This window comes from Passer domesticus, chromosome 35, assembly GCF_036417665.1.
Source record: "Passer domesticus isolate bPasDom1 chromosome 35, bPasDom1.hap1, whole genome shotgun sequence".
Lineage (NCBI taxonomy): Eukaryota > Metazoa > Chordata > Aves > Passeriformes > Passeridae > Passer > Passer domesticus.
In genome coordinates, this window is record NC_087508.1 from 646,728 (window position 1) to 665,051 (window position 18,324).

Genomic DNA, 18,324 nt, shown 5'->3' on the forward strand with positions numbered 1-18,324 from the left:
GGTGGAATCCAAGGTTGGAATGTGGATTTGGGGAGATTTGGGTGGAATTCACCCAGGTTGGACAAATCCCGTTGGGTTTCACCTGCCCCTCACGAGTTCTTGAGTGGCCAAAGCATTGCCCTGGTGGCCACCCACGATCCCCGGACCCCCATCCCGTTCCCACCCCATTTTTGACCGTCCCAGCTCCATTTTTGACCATCCCCACCCCATTTCTGACCGTCCCCACCCCATTTTGACCATCCCCACCCCATTTTGACCATCCCCACCCCATTTTTGACCACTCCCATCCCATTTTTGACCGTTCCCACCCCATATTGACCGTCGCCACCCCATTTTTGACCGTCCCCACCCCATTTTGACTGTTCCCACCCTATTTTGACCATTCCCACCCCATCCCCACCCCATTTCTGACCATCCCCACCCTGTTTCTGACCGTCCCCACCCTGTTTCTGACCGTCCCACCCCATTTCTGACCGTCCCCACCCCATTTTGACCATCCCCACCCCATTTCTGACCATCCCCACCCCATTTCTGACCGTCCCCACCCCATTTCTGACCGTCCCACCCCATTTTTGACCGTTTCCACCCCGTTTCTGACCGTCCCACCCCATTTCTGACGTCCCCACCCCGCGGCAGGCGTGGAGCAGACCAAGCTGCTGCGGGAGGAGCCCAAGGAGGAGAAGGTGGCCAAGCCGGACGCCGTGGTCATCAAGCGGCGCCTGTCGGCGCTGGGCCAGGGCCAGGCCATCGCCGTGCTGGGCGCGCACGGCTCGGCCGGGGGGCTGCCGGACGAGACCCCCCAGGCCAAGCGCCGGCCCGAGCCCATCATGCCGGCCACGCAGCCCCGGTCAGTGCCACCCTGGGCCCTGGGGGCATCCCATGGGGTTGGGGTGGGGTCCCCATGGGGTTTGGAGTGGGGTCCCCATGGGGTTTGGGGTGGGGTCCCACTGGAATGTGGGTGGGAGCATGGCGGGGTTTGGCTTGGGATCATGGTGGGGCTTGGGGTGGGATCTCCATGGGGTTTGGGTTGGGATCATGGTGGGGTTTGGGGTGGGGTCCCACTGGAATGGGGGGTGGGATCTCCATGGGGTTTGGGGTGGGATCCACATGGGGTTTGGAGTGGGGTCCCACTGGAATGTGGGGTGGGGTTCCCATGGGGTTTGGGGTGGGATCATGGTGGGGCTTGGGGTGGGGTCCCACTGGTATGTGGGGTGGGATCATGGCGGGGTTTGGCTTGGGATTATGGTGGGGCTTGGGGTGGGATCTCCATGGGGTTTGTGGTGGGATCATGGTGGGGTTTGGGGTGGAATCATGGCAGGGTTTGGGGTGGGATCCCCATGGGGTTGGTGGTGGGGTCCCACTGGAATGTGGGGTGGGATCTCCATGGGGTTTGGGGTGGGATCCCCATGGGGTTTGGGGTGGGGTCCCACTGGAATGTGGGGTGGGATCTCCATGGGGTTTGGGGTGGGATCCCCATGGGGTTTGGGGTGGGGTCCCACTGGAATGTGGGTGGGAACATGGCGGGGTTTGGCTTGGGATCATGGTGGGGCTTGGGGTGGGATCTCCATGGGGTTTGTGGTGGGATCATGGTGGGGTTTGGGGTGGAATCATGGCAGGGTTTGGGGTGGGATCCCCATGGGGTTTGTAGTGGGGTCCCACTGGAATGTGGGGTGGGATCTCCATGGGGTTTGGGGTGGGATCCACATGGGGTTTGGAGTGGGGTCCCACTGGAATGTGGGGTGGGGTTCCCATGGGGTTTGGGGTGGGATCATGGTGGGGCTTGGGGTGGGGTCCCACTGGTATGTGGGGTGGGATCATGGCGGGGTTTGGCTTGGGATTATGGTGGGGCTTGGGGTGGGGTCCACATGGGGTTGGGATGGGATCTCCATGGGGTTTGGGGTGGGATCATGGCCCCATTCCCGTGGATGACCCCAGTAACCCCATTTCCCTGGATGACCCCAATGGCCCCATTCCCCCGGATGGCCCCGATCCCCTGGATGACCCCGATGACCCCAATGGCCCCATTCCCCCAATGACCCTAAAGGCCCCATTTCCCTGGATGACCCTGATGACCCCAATGGCCCCGTTCCCCTGCATGACCCCGATGACCCCAATGGCCCCATTCCCCCGGATGGCCCCGATCCCCTGGATGACCCTGCTGACCCCGCTGACCCCGCTGCCGTGCCCGCGCAGGCTGGCGGGCGCCGGGGGCCGTAAGAAGGTGTTCCGCCTCAGCGACGTGCTGAAGCCGCTCAGCGAGGTGCAGGTGGAGAAGCTGAAGCTCGGCGCCGTGCGCCGCATCCTGCGCTCCGAGAGGGCCGTGGCGGCCAGCGGGGCCGCCCAGGTACGGGCACACACCTGGGCACAGCTGGGGTACACCTGGGGACACCTGGGGACAGCTGGGATACAGCTGGGCACACCTGGGATAACCCTGGAACACACCTGGACACACCCACAACACACCTGGGCACACCTGGGATACAGCTGGGAAACACCCAGAATTCCCTTGGAAATACCCCAGGGAACCCTTGAGTGACCATTGAGTGACCCTTGACTAATCCCTGAGTAACCCTTGATTAACCATTGACTGACCATTGACTGACCACTGAGTGACCACACAGTGACCACAGAGTGACCACTGAGTGACCCAGGTGTCCCCGCAGGCCCGAGTGAAGATCCTGGCCTCGCTGGTGACGCAGTTCCAGTGACCCTTGAGTGACCCTTGACTAATCCCTTGATTAACCATTGACTGATCATGGAATGACCATTGACTGACCACTGAGTGACCACGGAGTGACCACTGAGTGCCCCGGGTGTCCCCGCAGGCCCGAGTGAAGATCCTGGCCTCGCTGGTGACGCAGTTCCAGTGACCTTGAGTGACCCTTGACTAATCCCTTGATTAACCATTGACTGACCATTGACTGACCACTGAGTGACCACACAGTGACCACTGAGTGACCACTGAGTGCCCCGGGTGTCCCCACAGGCCAGAGTGAAGATCCTGGCCTCGCTGGTGACGCAGTTCCAGTGACCCTTGAGTGACCCTTGACTAATCCCTGAGTAACCCTTGATTACCCATTGACTGACCATTGACTGACCACTGAGTGACCACACAGTGACCACTGAGTGACCACTGAGTGACCCAGGTGTCCCCGCAGGCCCAAGTGAAGATCCTGGCCTCGCTGGTGACGCAGTTCCAGTGACCCTTGAGTGACCCTTGACTAATCCCTTGATTAACCATTGACTGACCACTGAGTGACCACGGAGTGACCACACAGTGACCACTGAGTGCCCCGGGTGTCCCCGCAGGCCCGAGTGAAGATCCTGGCCTCGCTGGTGACGCAGTTCGAGGTGCCCCTCAAGGGCGAGGTGCTGTCCTTCATCCTGGACGACGTGCGGGGCCGCCTGGACCTGGCCTTCGCGTGGCTCTTCCAGGAGTACAACGCGCACCTGGCGCGCGGCGGCGCCGGCGGCCTGGAGCGCTACGACGAGTGCCTGATCGGGCTGCTGGCCGGGCTGCAGGAGAAACCCGACCAGAAGGACGGGTGGGGACACCACCGGGGACAGGGGCTGGCGTTGGGGACACCAGGGATGGGATGGGGACACCAGGGTTGGGTTGGTGCCATTGGGCTGCAGGAGAAACCCGACCAGAAGGACGGGTGGGGACACTGAGGACACGGGGCTGGCGTTGGGGACACCACGGTTGGGTTGGTGCCTTTGGGATGGGGGCACCAGGGATGGGCTGCTGGCCGGGCTGCAGGAGAAACCCGACCAGAAGGACGGGTGGGGACACTGGGGACACCACCGGGGACAGGGGCTGGCGTTGGGGACACCACAGTTGGGCTGGTGGCCGGGCTGCAGGAGAAACCCGACCAGAAGGACGGGTGGGGACACCGGGGACACGGGGCTGGCGTTGGGGACACCACGGTTGGGTTGGTGCCTTTGGGATGGGGACACCACAGTTGGGTTGGGGACACCAGGGTTGGGTTGGGGACACCAGGGTTGGGTTGGGGACACCAGGGATGGGATGGGGACACCACGGTTGGGTTGGTGCCTTTGGGATGGGGACACCAGGGTTGGGTTGGGGACACCAGGGATGGGATGGGGACACCAGGGTTGGGTTGGTGCCTTTGGGATGGGGACACCAGGGTTGGGTTGGTGCCGTTGGGATGGGGACACTAAATTGGGTTGGGGACAGCAAACTGGGTTGGTGTCACCTGGGTTGGGTTAGTAGCACCAGGGTTGGGTTGATGCCACCAGGGATCGGTTGATGTCACCAGGGTTGGGTTGGGGACACCAGGGTTGGGTTGGGGACACCAGGGTTGGGTTGGGGACACCAGGGATGGGACAGTACCTCCAGGTTGAGGAGAGTGCCACCAGGTGTAGGACAGTGCCACCAGGTGTAGGACAGTGCCACCAGGTGTAGGGCAGAGCCACCAGGACGGTGTCCCCAGGGGTGGCACAGACCCGTTGGGGCCCAGCTGGTGCCACCAGCGCCACCGCAGCACCTCTGGGGACAGAGCGGAGCCACCGAGGCCACCCCCGGCGTGTCCCCAGGCCGGTGACATGGGCGCTGTCCCCGTCCCCAGGATCTTCACCAAGGTGGTGCTGGAGGCGCCGCTGATCACCGAGAGCGCCCTGGAGGTGATCCGCAAGTACTGCGAGGACGAGGTGGGACACCGGGGACACCGGGAGGGGACACCGGGAGGGGACACCGGGAGGGGACACCGGGAGGGGACATCGGGAGGGGACACCGGGATGGGGACGTTGCGGGGACACCGGGGTGGGGACATACAAAGGTGACACAGCCAAGGTGGGTGGGGAGGTGACACTTGGAGGTGACACCAGGTGGGGACACGGAGGTGACACTTGGAGGTGACACCAGGTGGGCATGGCGAGGTGACACCTGGAGATGACACACAGAGGTGACACGGGGGAGGTGCCACCAGGAGACACCTGGAGGCGACACGGGGGAGGTGACACCTGGAGATGACACATGGTGGTGACACCTGGAGGTGACACGTGGAGGTGACACCAGGAGACACCTGGAGGCGACACAGAGGTGCCACCAGGAGGTGACACCAGGAGGTGACATAGGGGAGGTGACACCTGGAGATGACACGCGGAGGTGACACGAGCAGACACGTGGATGTTACATGGGGGGAGGTGACACCAGGAGACACCTGGAGATGCCACGGGGCAGGTGCCACCCCGAGGTGCCACCAGGAGACACCAGGAGGTGACATAGGGGAGGTGACACCTGGAGATGACACACGGAGGTGACACGAGGAGAGACATGGATGTTACATGGGGGAGGTGACACCAGGAGACACCTGGAGGTGACACGGGGGAGGTGACACCAGGAGATGACACAAAGAGGTGACATGGGGGAGGTGACACCAGGAGACACCTGGAGGTGACACGGGGGAGGTGACACCTGGAGATGACACACGGAGGTGACATGGCAGAGGCGTCACCATGAGACACCTGGAGGTGCCACCTGGAGGTGACACGGGGGAGGTGACACCAGGAGATGACACATGGAGGTGCCATGGGGGAGGTGACATGGGGGAGATGACCTGAGGAGACACCTGGAGGTGACATGGGGGAGGTGACACCAGGAGACACCTGGAGGCGACACAGAGGTGCCACCAGGAGGTGACACCAGGAGGTGACATAGGGGAGGTGACACCTAGAAATGACACACAGAGGTGACACGAGACACACAGAGGTGACACGGTGGAGGTGCCACCAGGAGACGCATGGAGGTGACATGGAGGAGGTGACACGGGGGAGGTGACACACGGAGGTGCCACCAGGAGACACCTGGAGGAGACACAAAGGTGACACCAGGAGGTGACACCAGGAGGTGACATAGGGGAGGTGACACCTGGAGATGACACACGGAGGTGACACGAGACACACAGAGGTGACATGGTGGAGGTGCCACCATGAGACGCATGGAGGTGACACGGGGGAGGTGACACCAGGAGATGACACACGGAGGTGACACGGGGGAGGTGACACCAGGAGATGACACACGGAGGTGACACGAGGAGAGACATGGATGTTACATGGGGGAGGTGACACTAGGAGACACCTGGAGGCGACACGGGGGAGGTGACACCTGGAGATGACACATGGTGGTGACACCTGGAGGTGCCACCAGGAGGTGACACCAGGAGACACCTGGAGGCGACACAGAGGTGCCACCAGGAGGTGACACCAGGAGGTGACATAGGGGAGGTGACACCTGGAGATGACACACAGAGGTGACACGAGGAGAGACATGGATGTTACATGGGGGAGGTGACACCAGGAGACACCTGGAGGCAACACAGAGGTGCCACCAGGAGGTGACACCAGGAGGTGACATAGGGGAGGTGACACCTGGAGATGACACACGGAGGTGACACGAGGAGACACATGGATGTTACATGGGGGAGGTGCCACCAGGAGACACCTGGAGGTGACACGGGGGAGGTGACACCAGGAGATGACACAAAGAGGTGACATGGGGCAGGTGCCACCAGGAAACACCTGGAGGTGCCACGGGGCGGGTGCCACCAGGAGATGACACATGGAGGTGACACGGGGGAGGTGACATGGGGGAGATGACCTGAGGAGACACCTGGAGGTGACACGGGGGAGGTGACACACGGAGGTGCCACCAGGAGCCACCCGGCGGTGCCACCCGGCGGTGCCACGGGGCGGGTGCCACCCGGGGTGCCAGCCGAGGTGCGCGGTGTCCCCTCAGAGCCGCACGTACCTGGGCATGTCCACGCTGCGGGAGCTGATCTTCAGGCGGCCGTCGCGGCAGTTCCAGTACCTGCACGTGCTGCTGGACCTCAGCTCCCACGAGAAGGACAAGGTGGGGACAGCGGGGGGCTTGGGGGGTCCTGGGGGGGTCTGGGGGGGTCTGGGGGGAGGTTTGAGGGGATTTAGGGGGTCCTGAGGGGGTTTGAGTGGGATCCTGAGGGGGTTTGGGGGGTCCTGAGGGGGTTTGGGGGGGTCCTGAGGGGGTCTGGGGGGGTCCTGAGGGGGTTTGGGGGGGTCCTGAGGGTGTCTGGGGGGGTCCTGAGGGGGTTTGGGGGGGTCCTGAGGGTGTCTGGGGGGGTCCTGAGGGGATTTGGGGGCATCCTGAGGGGGTTTGGGGGGAGGTTTGAGGGGATTTTGGGGAGGCTTAGGGGGTGTTTGGGGGGGTCCTGAGGAGGTTTGGGGGGGTCCTGAGGGGGCTTGGGGGCTCCTGAGGGGGTTTGGGGGGAGGTTTGTGGGGATTTTGGGGAGGTTCAAAGGGATTTGGGGAGATTTGGGGGGGTCCTGAGGAGGTTTGAGGGGATTTTGGGGAGGTTTGAAGGAGGTTTGGGGGAATTGGGGGAGGTTTGAGGGGATTTTGGGGAGGTTTGGGGGGTTTTTGGGGAGGTTTGGGGGGGTCCCAAGGAGGTTTGGGGGGATTCTGGGGGAATTTGGGGGGTCCTGAGGAGGTTTGAGGAGATTTTGGGGGAATTTGGGGAGGTTTGAGATTTTGGGGAGGTTCAAAGGGATTTGGGGAAGTTGGGGGGGGGGTCCTGAGGGGGCTTGGGGGGATTTTGGGGAGGTTTGGGGGCGTCCTGAGGGGGTCTAGGGGATCCTGAGGGGGTTTGGGGGGTCCTGAGGGGGCTTGAGGGGTTTTTGGGGAGGTTTGGGGGGGTTTTGGGGAGGTTTGGGGGGTCCCAAGGAGGTTTGGGGGGATCCTGAGGGGGCTTGGGGGGATTTTGGGGAGGTTTGGGGGGGATTTTTGGGGTGCCAAGGGGATTTTGGAGGGTTTGGGTGGCGCAGGTGGCCCAGGTGGCACACAGGTGTCACACAGGTGCCCAGGTGTCACACCGAGGTGCCCAGGTGGCACACGGGTGACACAGGTGATAGAAGTGCCCCAGGTGGCACACAGGTGACAGAGGTGCCCAGGTGGCACACACAGGTGTCACCGGGGCGCCTGGGTGGCACACAGGTGCCCAGGTGGCACACACAGGTGCCCAGGTGTCACACAGGTGCCCGGGTGCCCAGGTGGCACACACAGGTGCCCAGGTGGCACAGAGGTGTCACACCGTGGTGCCCAGGTGGCACACGGGTGTCACCGAGGTGGCACACAGGTGTCACACAGGTGCCCAGGTGGCACACAGGTGTCACCGAGGTGCCCAGGTGTCACACAGGTGCCCAGGTGGCACAGAGGTGTCACCCAGGTGCCCAGGTGGCACGCAGAGGTGCCCAGGTGTCACCTAGGTGCCCGGGTGGCACACAGGTGTCACACAGGTGCCCAGGTGGCACACAGGTGCCCGGGTGGCACACAGAGGTGTCCCAGGTGTCACACACAGGTGTCACCGAGGTGCCCAGGTGTCACTGAGGTGCCCAGGTGTCACACAGGTGCCCAGGTGGCACACAGGTGCCCAGGTGTCACACAGGTGCCCGGGTGCCCAGGTGGCACACACAGGTGCCCAGGTGGCACAGAGGTGTCACACCGTGGTGCCCAGGTGGCACACGGGTGTCACCGAGGTGGCACACAGGTGTCACACAGGTGCCCAGGTGGCACACAGGTGTCACCGAGGTGCCCAGGTGTCACACAGGTGCCCAGGTGGCACAGAGGTGTCACCCAGGTGCCCAGGTGGCACGCAGAGGTGCCCAGGTGTCACCTAGGTGCCCGGGTGGCACACAGGTGTCACACAGGTGCCCAGGTGGCACACAGGTGCCCGGGTGGCACACAGAGGTGTCCCAGGTGTCACACACAGGTGTCACCGAGGTGCCCAGGTGTCACTGAGGTGCCCAGGTGGCACACACAGGTGCCCAGGTGGCACACAGGTGCCCAGGTGGCACACCCAGGTGCCCAGGTGTCACAGGGGTGCCCAGGTGTCACCGAGGTGGCACACAGGTGTCACTGGGGTGCCCAGGTGGCACACAGGTGCCCAGGTGGCACACACAGGTGCCCAGGTGGCACACCCAGGTGCCCGGGTGTCACAGGGGTGCCCAGGTGGCACACCCAGGTGACGGTGCGGCCGCGCAGGTGCGGCAGCAGGCGCTGCAGTTCATCCGGCGCCTGTACGAGAAGGAGCAGCTGCGCGAGTACGTGGAGAAGTTCGCGCTCAATTACCTGCAGCTGCTCGTGCACCCCAACCCGCCCTCCGTGCTCTTCGGCGCCGACAAGGACACCGGTGAGGATGGAGCGTTCCGCGGGGATCCGGAATGTTCCGTGGGGAATGCAGAATGTGCCATGGGAAATGTCAAATATGCCATAGGAAATTCAAAATATTCCATGGGAAATTCAAAATATTCCATGGGAAATGCAAAATGTTCCATGGGAAATGTCAAATATGCCATAGGAAATTCAAAATATGCCATAGGAAATTCAAAATATTCCGTGGGAAATGCAAAATATGCCATAGGAAATTCAAAATATTCTGGGGGAAATTCAAAATATTCTGCGGGAAATTCAAAATGTTCAGGGGGGAATTAAAAATATTCCATGGGAAATTCAAAATATTCCGTGGGAAATTCAGAATATTCCATGGGAAATTCAGAATATTTCATGGGGAAGACAAAATGTTCCATGGGAAATCCAAAATATTCCGTGGGAAATTCAAAATGTTCCATGGGGAATCCAAAATGTTCCATGGGAAATTCAAAATTTTCCGAGGGGAATGCAGAATATTCCTTGGGGAAATGTCAAATATGCCATAGGAAATTCAAAATATTCCGTGGGAAATTCAAAATATTCTGCGGGAAATTCAAAATGTTCAGGGGGGAATTAAAAATGTTCCATGGGGAATTCAAAATGTTCCGTGGGAAATTCAGAATGTTCCATGGGGAATGCAAAATATTCTATGGGGAATCCAAAATGTTTTGTGGGAAATTCAAAATGTTTCATGGGAAATGCAAAATGTTCCATGGGAAATCCAGAATGTTCCATGGGAAATGTCAAATATTCTATGGGAAATGCAAAATGTTCCATGAGAATTGCAAAATGTTCAGTGGGGAATTCAAAATGTTCCATGGGAATGGCAAATATTCCATGGAAATCCCAAATGTTCTGTGGGAGACCCCAGACATTTTATGGGAAATCCTGTGTCCCCCCCCCAGAGGTGACACCATTAACTGGGTCATTGTCACCCCCGTTTTTGGTCACTATAATCCCATTTTTGGTCATTATAATCCCATTTTTGGTCATTATAACCCCATTTTTGCTCATTATAATCCCATTTTTGGTCACTATAATCCCATTTTTGGTCATTATAATCCCATTTTTGGTCACTGTCACCCCATTTTTGGTCACTCTAACCCCATTTTTGCCCATTATAATCCCATTTTTGCTCATTTTAACCCAGTTTTTGGTCATTATAATCCCATTTTTGGTCACTGTCACCCCGTTTTCGGTCAATATAACCCCATTTTTTCTCATTATAGTCCAATTTTTGCCCATTATAACCCCGTTTTTCCCATTATCACCCCATTTTTGTGTCATTGTCCCTCGTTTTGGTGTCCCCAGAGGTGGCGGCGCCCTGGACCGAGGAGACCATCAAGCAGTGCCTGTACCTGTACCCGTGCCTGGCCCGTTTTGGGTCATTAACCCCATTTTTGGTCACTCTAACCCCATTTTTGCCCATTATCACCCCGTTTTTGTGTCATTGTCCCCCGTTTTGGTGTCCCCAGAGGTGGCGGCGCCCTGGACCGAGGAGACCATCAAGCAGTGCCTGTACCTGTACCCGTGCCTGGCCCGTTTTGGGTCATTAACCCCATTTTTGGTCACTCTAACCCCATTTTTGCCCATTATCACCCCGTTTTTGTGTCATTGTCCCCCGTTTTGGTGTCCCCAGAGGTGGCGGCGCCCTGGACCGAGGAGACCATCAAGCAGTGCCTGTACCTGTACCTGGCCCTGCTGCCCCACAACCACAAGCTGATCCACGAGCTCGCCTCCGTCTACACCGAGGCCATCGCCGACATCAAGCGCACGGTGCTGCGCGTCATCGAGCAGCCGGTGAGGGACACCGGGGACACTGGGGACATTTGGGGACATTGGGGACACCGTGGGGACATCCATGGACACCGTGGGAAATCGCCTTCCCTGTCCCTGTTATCAATTAGTGGGGTTGGTTAATTGGGGCAGTTGGGTGTCACCATCATGGAGGTCATGGAGCAGCCAGTGAGGGACACTGGGGACATCATGGGACATTGGGGACATTGGGGACACCGTGGGGACATCCATGGACACCGTGGGAAATCACCTTCCCTGTCCCCGTTATCAATTAGTGGGGTTGGTTAATTGGGGCAGGTGGGTGTCACCATCATGGAGGTCATGGAGCAGCCAGTGAGGGACACTGGGGACATCATGGGACATTGGGGACACCGTGGGGACATCCATTGACACCGTGGGAAATCACCTTCCCTGTCCCTGTTATCAATTAGTGGGGTTGGTTAATTGGGGCAGTTGGGTGTCACCATCATGGAGGTGACGTGGAGGTCATGGAGCAGCCGGTGAGGGACACTGGGGACATTGGGGACATTTGGGGACATTGGGGACACTGTGGGGACATCCATGGACACCGTGAGAAATCACCTTCCCTGTCCTCGTTATCAATTAGTGGGGTTGGTTAATTGGGGCAGTTGGGTGTCACCATCATGGAGGTCATGGAGCAGCCAGTGAGGGACACTGGGGACATCATGGGACATTGGGGACATTGGGGACACCGTGGGGACATCCATGGACACCGTGGGAAATCACCTTCCCTGTCCCCATGGATAATTAATGGGGTTGGTTAATTGGGGCAGTTGGGTGTCACCATCATGGAGGTGACGTGGAGGTCATCGAGCAGCCGGTGAGGGACACTGGGGACATTGGGGGCATTTGGGGACATTGGGGACATTTGGGGACATTTGGGGACACTGGGGACACCGTGGGGACATCCATGGACACCGTGGGAAATCACCTTCCCGTCCCCATTATCAATTAGTGGGGTTGGTTAATTGGGGCAGTTGGGTGTCACCATCATGGGGTCATCAAGCAGCCAGTGAGGGGACACCGGGGACCAATGGGATTTTTGGTGCCAAATGGGATTTTGGTGCCAAATGGGATTTTGGTGCCAAATGGGATTTTGGTGCCAAATGGGATTTTGGTGCCAAATGGGATTTTGGTGCCAGCAATGGGATTTTGGTGCCAAATGGGATTTTGGTGCCAAATGGGATTTTGGTGCCAGCAATGGGATTTTGGTGCCAGCAATGGGATTTTGGTGACAAATGGGATTTTTGGTGCCAAATGGGATTTTGGTGCCAGCAATGGGATTTTGGTGCCAAATGGGATTTTGGTGCCAAATGGGATTTTTGGTGCCAAATGGGATTTTGGTGACAGCAATGGGATTTTGGTGACAGCAATGGGATTTTGGTGACAGCAATGGGATTTTGGTGCCAAATGGGATTTTGGTGCCAGCAATGGGATTTTGGTGCCAGCAATGGGATTTTGGTGCCAGCAATGGGATTTTGGTGCCAAATGGGATTTTGGTGCCAAATGGGATTTTTGGTGCCAAATGGGATTTTGGTGCCAAATGGGATTTTGGTGCCAGCAATGGGATTTTGGTGCCAAATGGGATTTTGGTGCCAGCAATGGGATTTTTGGTGCCAGCAATGGGATTTTGGTGCCAGCAATGGGATTTTGGTGCCAAATGGGATTTTGGTGACAGAAATGGGGATTTTTGGCAGATCCGCGGGATGGGGATGAACTCCCCGGAGCTGCTGCTGCTGGTGGAGAACTGCCCCAAGGGCGCCGAGACGCTGGTGACGCGCTGCCTGCACAGCCTGACCGACAAAGGTGCGCAGGGGACACCGGGGGACACCCGGGGACACCCAGAGGGACACGGGGACACCCAGGGGACACACTGGGGACACTGCGAGAGAGCCTGGGGACACTGGAGGGACACCTGGGGACAGCCTGGGGACACTGCGAGAGAGCCTGGGGACACACTGGGGACAGCCTGGGGACACTGCAGGGACAGCCTGGGGACAGCCTGGGGACAGCCTGGGGACACTGCAGGGACAGCCTGGGGACACTGGGGGAGAGCCTGGGGACAGCCTGGGGACACCTGGGGACAGCCTGGGGACACTGCAGGGACAGCCTGGGGACACACTGGGGACAGCCTGGGGACACCTGGGGACACACTGGGGACAGCCTGGGGACAGCCTGGGGACACTGCAGGGACAGCCTGGGGACACTGGGGGAGAGCCTGGGGACACCCTGGGGACACCTGGGGACAGCCTGGGGACACCCTGGGGACACTGCGGGACACCCTGGGGACACTGCAGGGACACCCTGGGGACAGCCTGGGGACAGCCTGGGGACACCTGGGGACAGCCTGGGGGACAGCCTGGGGACACTGTGGGACACCCTGGGGACACTGCAGGGACAGCCTGGGGACAGCCTGGGGACACCTGGGGACACCTGGGGACACTGCGGGACAGCCTGGGGACACCGCGGGTGGCAGCGGAGGGGACATGGGGACACCCAGGGGGACATGGGGACACTCAGGGGGTGACAGGGACACAGAGGGACACGGGACTCCTGGAAGTGTGACACGAAATCCATCATCAAAGGTGGGCTGGGGACACCCAGGGGACACCCTGGGGACAGCCTGGGGACACCCAGGGGACATGGGGACACCCAGGGGGACACGGGGACACCCAGGGGGACACGGGGACATCCCTGGGGACATGGGGGGGGGACACAGAGGGACACAGCCCTGCCCATCAACTCCTGCAAGTGTGACACGAAATCCACCATCAAAAGTGGACACGGGGCACAGGGGGACACCCTGGGGACATCCTGGGGACACCCTGGAGGACACGGGGACAGCGCGGGGACAGCGCGGGGGTGGCAGCGGTGACAGCGCCGTCCCCTGCCCGCAGTGCCACCCTCGCCCGAGCTGGTCAAGCGCGTCAGGGACCTGTACCACAAGCGGCTGCCGGACGTTCGCTTCCTCATCCCCGTGCTCAACGGCCTCGAGAAGGTGGCGTGGCCCTTGTCCCCTGCCCGGGTGTCACCAGGTGTCACCGGGTGTCACTGAGTGTCCCCTGGTGTCACTGAGTGTCACTGAGTGTCCCCGGGGCCGGTTTTGGTGCAGAAAGAGGTGATCCAGGCGCTGCCCAAACTCATCAAACTCAACCCCATCGTGGTCAAGGAGGTCTTCAACCGCCTGCTGGGGACACAGCACGGTAGGGGACAGCCTGGGGACAGCTTGGGGACACTGGGGACGGCTTGGGGACAGGTGGGACGGCTTGGGGACAGGTGGGATGGGACAGGGGACAGCCTGGGGACAGGCCTGCTGGGGACACAGCACGGTAAGGGACAGGGGGGACAGCTGGGATGGGACGCAGCCCCTGTCCCTGTCACCCCGGTGTCCCTGTCCCTGTCACCCCGGTGTCCCTGTCCCTGTCACCCCGCTGTCCCCGCAGGTGACGGCGCCTCGGCCGTGTCCCCGCTGAACCCCGGGGAGCTCCTGATCGCCCTGCACAACATCGACTCCTCCAAGTGTGACATGAAATCCATCATCAAAGGTGGGCACGGGGACACCCAGGGGACACCCAGGGGGTGACAGGGACACCCAGGGGGTGGCAGGGACATGGGGGCACACAGGGTGGGGGGGGGACATGGGACCCCTGTCCATGGATTCCAGTCCTTCCCACTCCCCTCCCAGTGCCGCCCAGTCCCTCCCATTGCCCTTTCAGCCCCTCCCAGCCCCTCCCAGTCCCTCCCATTGCCCTTCCCAGTCCCTCCCAGTCCCCCCCACTCCCCTCCCACTCCCCTCCCAGTCCCTCCCAGTGCCCCCCAGCACCTCCTAGTGCCCTTTTAATGCCCCCAGCCCCTTCCATTGCTTCCCACTCCCCTCCCATTGCCCTCCCACTCCCTCCCAGTCCCTCCCATTGCCTTTTCAGCCCCTCCCACTCCCTCCCAGTCCCTCCCACGTCCCTCCCAGTTCCCTCTCAGCCCCTCCCAGTCCCTCCCATTGCCCTTTCAGCCTCTCCCAGCCCCTCCCACTCCCTCCCACTCCCTTCCCAGCCCCTCCCGGTCCCTCCCAGTGCCCCCCAGTCCCTCTCACTCCCCTCCCAGTGCTTCCCAGCCCCTCCCAGTCCCTCCCAGTCCCCTCCCAGTCCCTCCCAGTCCCTCCCATTGCCCTTTCAGCCCCTTCCAGTGCCTCCCAGTCCCCTCCCATTGCCCTCCCACTCCCTTCCCAGCCCCTCCCAGTCCCTCCCAGTGCCCCCCAGTCCCTCCCAGCATGCGCGCTGTCCCCGCAGCCACCAACCTGTGCTTCGCGGAGCGGAACGTGTACACGTCCGAGGTGCTGGCCGTGGTGATGCAGCAGCTGATGGAGCAGAGCCCGCTGCCCATGCTGCTGATGCGCACGGTCATCCAGGCCCTGACCATGTACCCGCGCCTGGGCGGCTTCGTCATGAACATCCTGTCCCGCCTCATCATGAAACAGGTCTGGGGCCCCGAAATCCCCTGAAATTACCCCAAAAATCCACTTGGAATTACCCCAAAATTCCTGTAAAATTCACCCCAAAACTGCCCCGAAATCCCCGATGCGCACGGTGATCCAGCACTGACCTTGTACACCCATCATGAACGTCCTGTCCTGGCTCATCATGGAACAGGTTTGGGGCCCCAAAATTCCAAGAAATTACCCCAGAATCCCCCTGAAATTATCCCAGAATTCCTGTAAAACTCACCCCCAAACTGGCCCCAAAATCCCGGATGCGCACGGTGATCCAGCTCTGTACACCCATCATGAACGTCCTGTCCTGGCTCATCATGGAACAGGTTTGGGACCACAAAATCCCAAAAAAATTACTCCAAAATCCACTGAAATTACCCCAGATTTCCTGAAAAAATCCCCCTGAAAGTACCCCAAAATTCACCCCAAATTCACCCCAAAACTGCCCCCGAAATCCCTGCTGCACACGGTGATCCAGCTCTGACCCTGTACCCGCGCCTGGGCGGCTTCGTCATGAACATCCTGTCCAGGTTCATCATGAAACAGGTCTGGGACCCCTAAATCCCTCAGAGTTAGCCCAAAATTCCTGCAAAAATCACCCCAAAATCCCCCTGAAATTGCCCCAAAAATCCCCAGTACACACGGTCATCCAGGCACTGACCATGTACCCGCGCCTGGGCGGCTTCGTCATGAACATCCTGTCCCGCCTCATCATGAAACAGGTCTGGCGCCCCGAAATCCCCCAGAGTTACCCCAAAATTCCTGCAAAAATCACCCCAAAAATCCCCCTGAAATTACCCCAAAAATCCCCAGTACACACGGTCATCCAGGCCCTGACCATGTACCCGCGCCTGGGTGGCTTTGTCATGAACATCCTGTCCCGCCTCATCATGAAACAGGTCTGGGGCCCCGAAATCCCAAAAAAAATCCATCAAAATTCACCCCAAATTCATGCCAAAACTGCCCCCAAAATCCCCGCTGCGCACGGTGATCCAGCTCTGACCGTGTACCCGCGCCTGGGCGGCTTCGTCATGAACATCCTGTCCAGGCTGATCATGAAACAGGTCTGGGGCCCCAAAATCCCCTGAAATTACCCCAAAAATCCCTCTGAAATGATCCCAGAATTCCTGCAAAAATCCCCCTGAAATGACCCTAAAATTCACCCCAAAATCCCCGATGCCCACGGTGATCCAGGCTCCATCATGAACATCCTGTCCAGGCTCATCATGGAACAGGTCTGGGGCCCCAAAACCCCCTGAAATTACCCGAAAAATCCCTCTGAAATCACCCCAAAATCCCTGCAAAAGTCACCCCCAGGTGTGTCAGTACCCCAAGGTGTAGGAAGGGTCCATCCCTGCTGACCCCGGGTGTGATCCAGGTGAGCCCCAGGTGTGATCCAGGTGAGTCCCAGGTGATCCAGGTGAGCCCCAGGTGACCCTCAGATGACCCAGGTGAGTCCCAGGTGACCCAGGTGTGTCTCAGGTGTGTCCTGGATGACCCCAGGTGTGTCCCCAGGTGTGTCAGTACCCCAAGGTGTAGGAAGGGTCCATCCCTGCTGATGGATGTGATCCAGGTGAGTCCCAGGTGACCCCAGGTGACCCTCAGGTGACCCAGATGTGTCTCAGGTGTGTCCCAGATGACTCCAGGTGTGTCCCAGGTGACCCAGGTGTGTCCCAGGTGTCTCAGGTGTGACCCAGGTGACCCCAGGTGTGTCTCCCCAGGTGTGGAAGTACCCTAAGGTGTGGGAGGGGTTCATCAAGTGCTGCCAGCGCACCAAGCCCCAGGGGTGTCCCGGGTGTCCCGGGGGTGTCCCACGTGTCTCAGGTGTATCCCAGGTGACCCCAGGGGTGTCTCAGGTGACCCCCAGGTGTCTCAGGTGTGACCCAGGTGTGTCTCCACAGGTGTGGAAGTACCCCAAGGTGTGGGAGGGGTTCATCAAGTGCTGCCGGCGCACCAAGCCCCAGGGGTGTCCCGGGTGACCCCCAGGTGACCCCAGGGGTGTCCCACGTGTCTCAGGTGTATCCCAGGTGACCCCAGGGGTGTCTCAGGTGACCCCCAAGGTCTCAGGTGTGTCTCAGGTGTGACCCCAGGTGTGTTTCCCCAGGTGTGGAAGTACCCCAAGGTGTGGGAGGGGTTGATCAAGTGCTGCCAGCGCACCAAGCCCCAGGGGTGTCCCAGGTGACCCCCAGGTGACCCAGGTGTGTCTCAGGTGTTTCAGGTGACCCCAGGTGTGTCTCCGCAGGTGTGGAAGTACCCCAAGGTGTGGGAGGGCTTCATCAAGTGCTGCCAGCGCACCAAGCCCCAGTCCTTCCAGGTGGTTCTGCAGCTGCCCCCGCCCCAGCTCGCCGCCGTCTTCGACAAGTGCCCGGAGCTGCGCGAGCCCCTGCTGAGCCACGTGCGCGCCCTCACCCCCCACCAGGTGACACTGGGGACAGGTGACACCCCTGGGGACAGGTGACACCACCTGGGGACAGGGGACAGCCCCTGGGACAGCCCTGGGGACAGGGGACAGGTGACATCCCCGGGTGTGGGGGGTGACAGTGCCCGGAGCTGCGCGAGCCCCTGCTGAGCCACGTGCGCGCCCTCACCCCCCACCAGGTGACACCCCTGGGGACAGGTGACACCCCTGGGGACAGGTGACATCACCTGGGGACAGGGGACAGCCCCTGGGGACAGGGGACAGGTGACATCCCTGGGTGTGGGGGTGACAAGTGCCCGGAGCTGCCCGAGCCCCTGCTGAGCCACGTGCGCGCCCTCACCCCCCACCAGGTGACACTGGGGACAGGTGACACCACCTGGGCATGGGGACATCCCTGGGGAC

The 18,324-nt window shown here is 60.4% G+C and overlaps 1 protein-coding gene across 3 annotated transcripts in view; it reads left to right on the plus strand.

The window, feature by feature from the left end:
- Positions 1–18,324, plus strand: part of SYMPK (symplekin scaffold protein) — a 32,518-nt gene that overhangs the window by 11,797 nt on the left and 2,397 nt on the right. For all 3 annotated transcript variants that reach the window (XM_064402179.1, XM_064402180.1, XM_064402181.1), the window contains 13 exons: positions 637–847; positions 2,194–2,344; positions 3,310–3,545; positions 4,590–4,671; positions 6,758–6,871; positions 9,035–9,182; positions 10,842–11,002; positions 12,718–12,826; positions 13,918–14,018; positions 14,133–14,223; positions 14,464–14,565; positions 15,304–15,491; positions 17,746–17,922. In XM_064402179.1, coding sequence (XP_064258249.1) covers positions 637–847; positions 2,194–2,344; positions 3,310–3,545; positions 4,590–4,671; positions 6,758–6,871; positions 9,035–9,182; positions 10,842–11,002; positions 12,718–12,826; positions 13,918–14,018; positions 14,133–14,223; positions 14,464–14,565; positions 15,304–15,491; positions 17,746–17,922 — 1,871 coding nt within the window. The remainder of the gene's footprint in view (positions 1–636; positions 848–2,193; positions 2,345–3,309; positions 3,546–4,589; positions 4,672–6,757; positions 6,872–9,034; positions 9,183–10,841; positions 11,003–12,717; positions 12,827–13,917; positions 14,019–14,132; positions 14,224–14,463; positions 14,566–15,303; positions 15,492–17,745; positions 17,923–18,324) is intronic.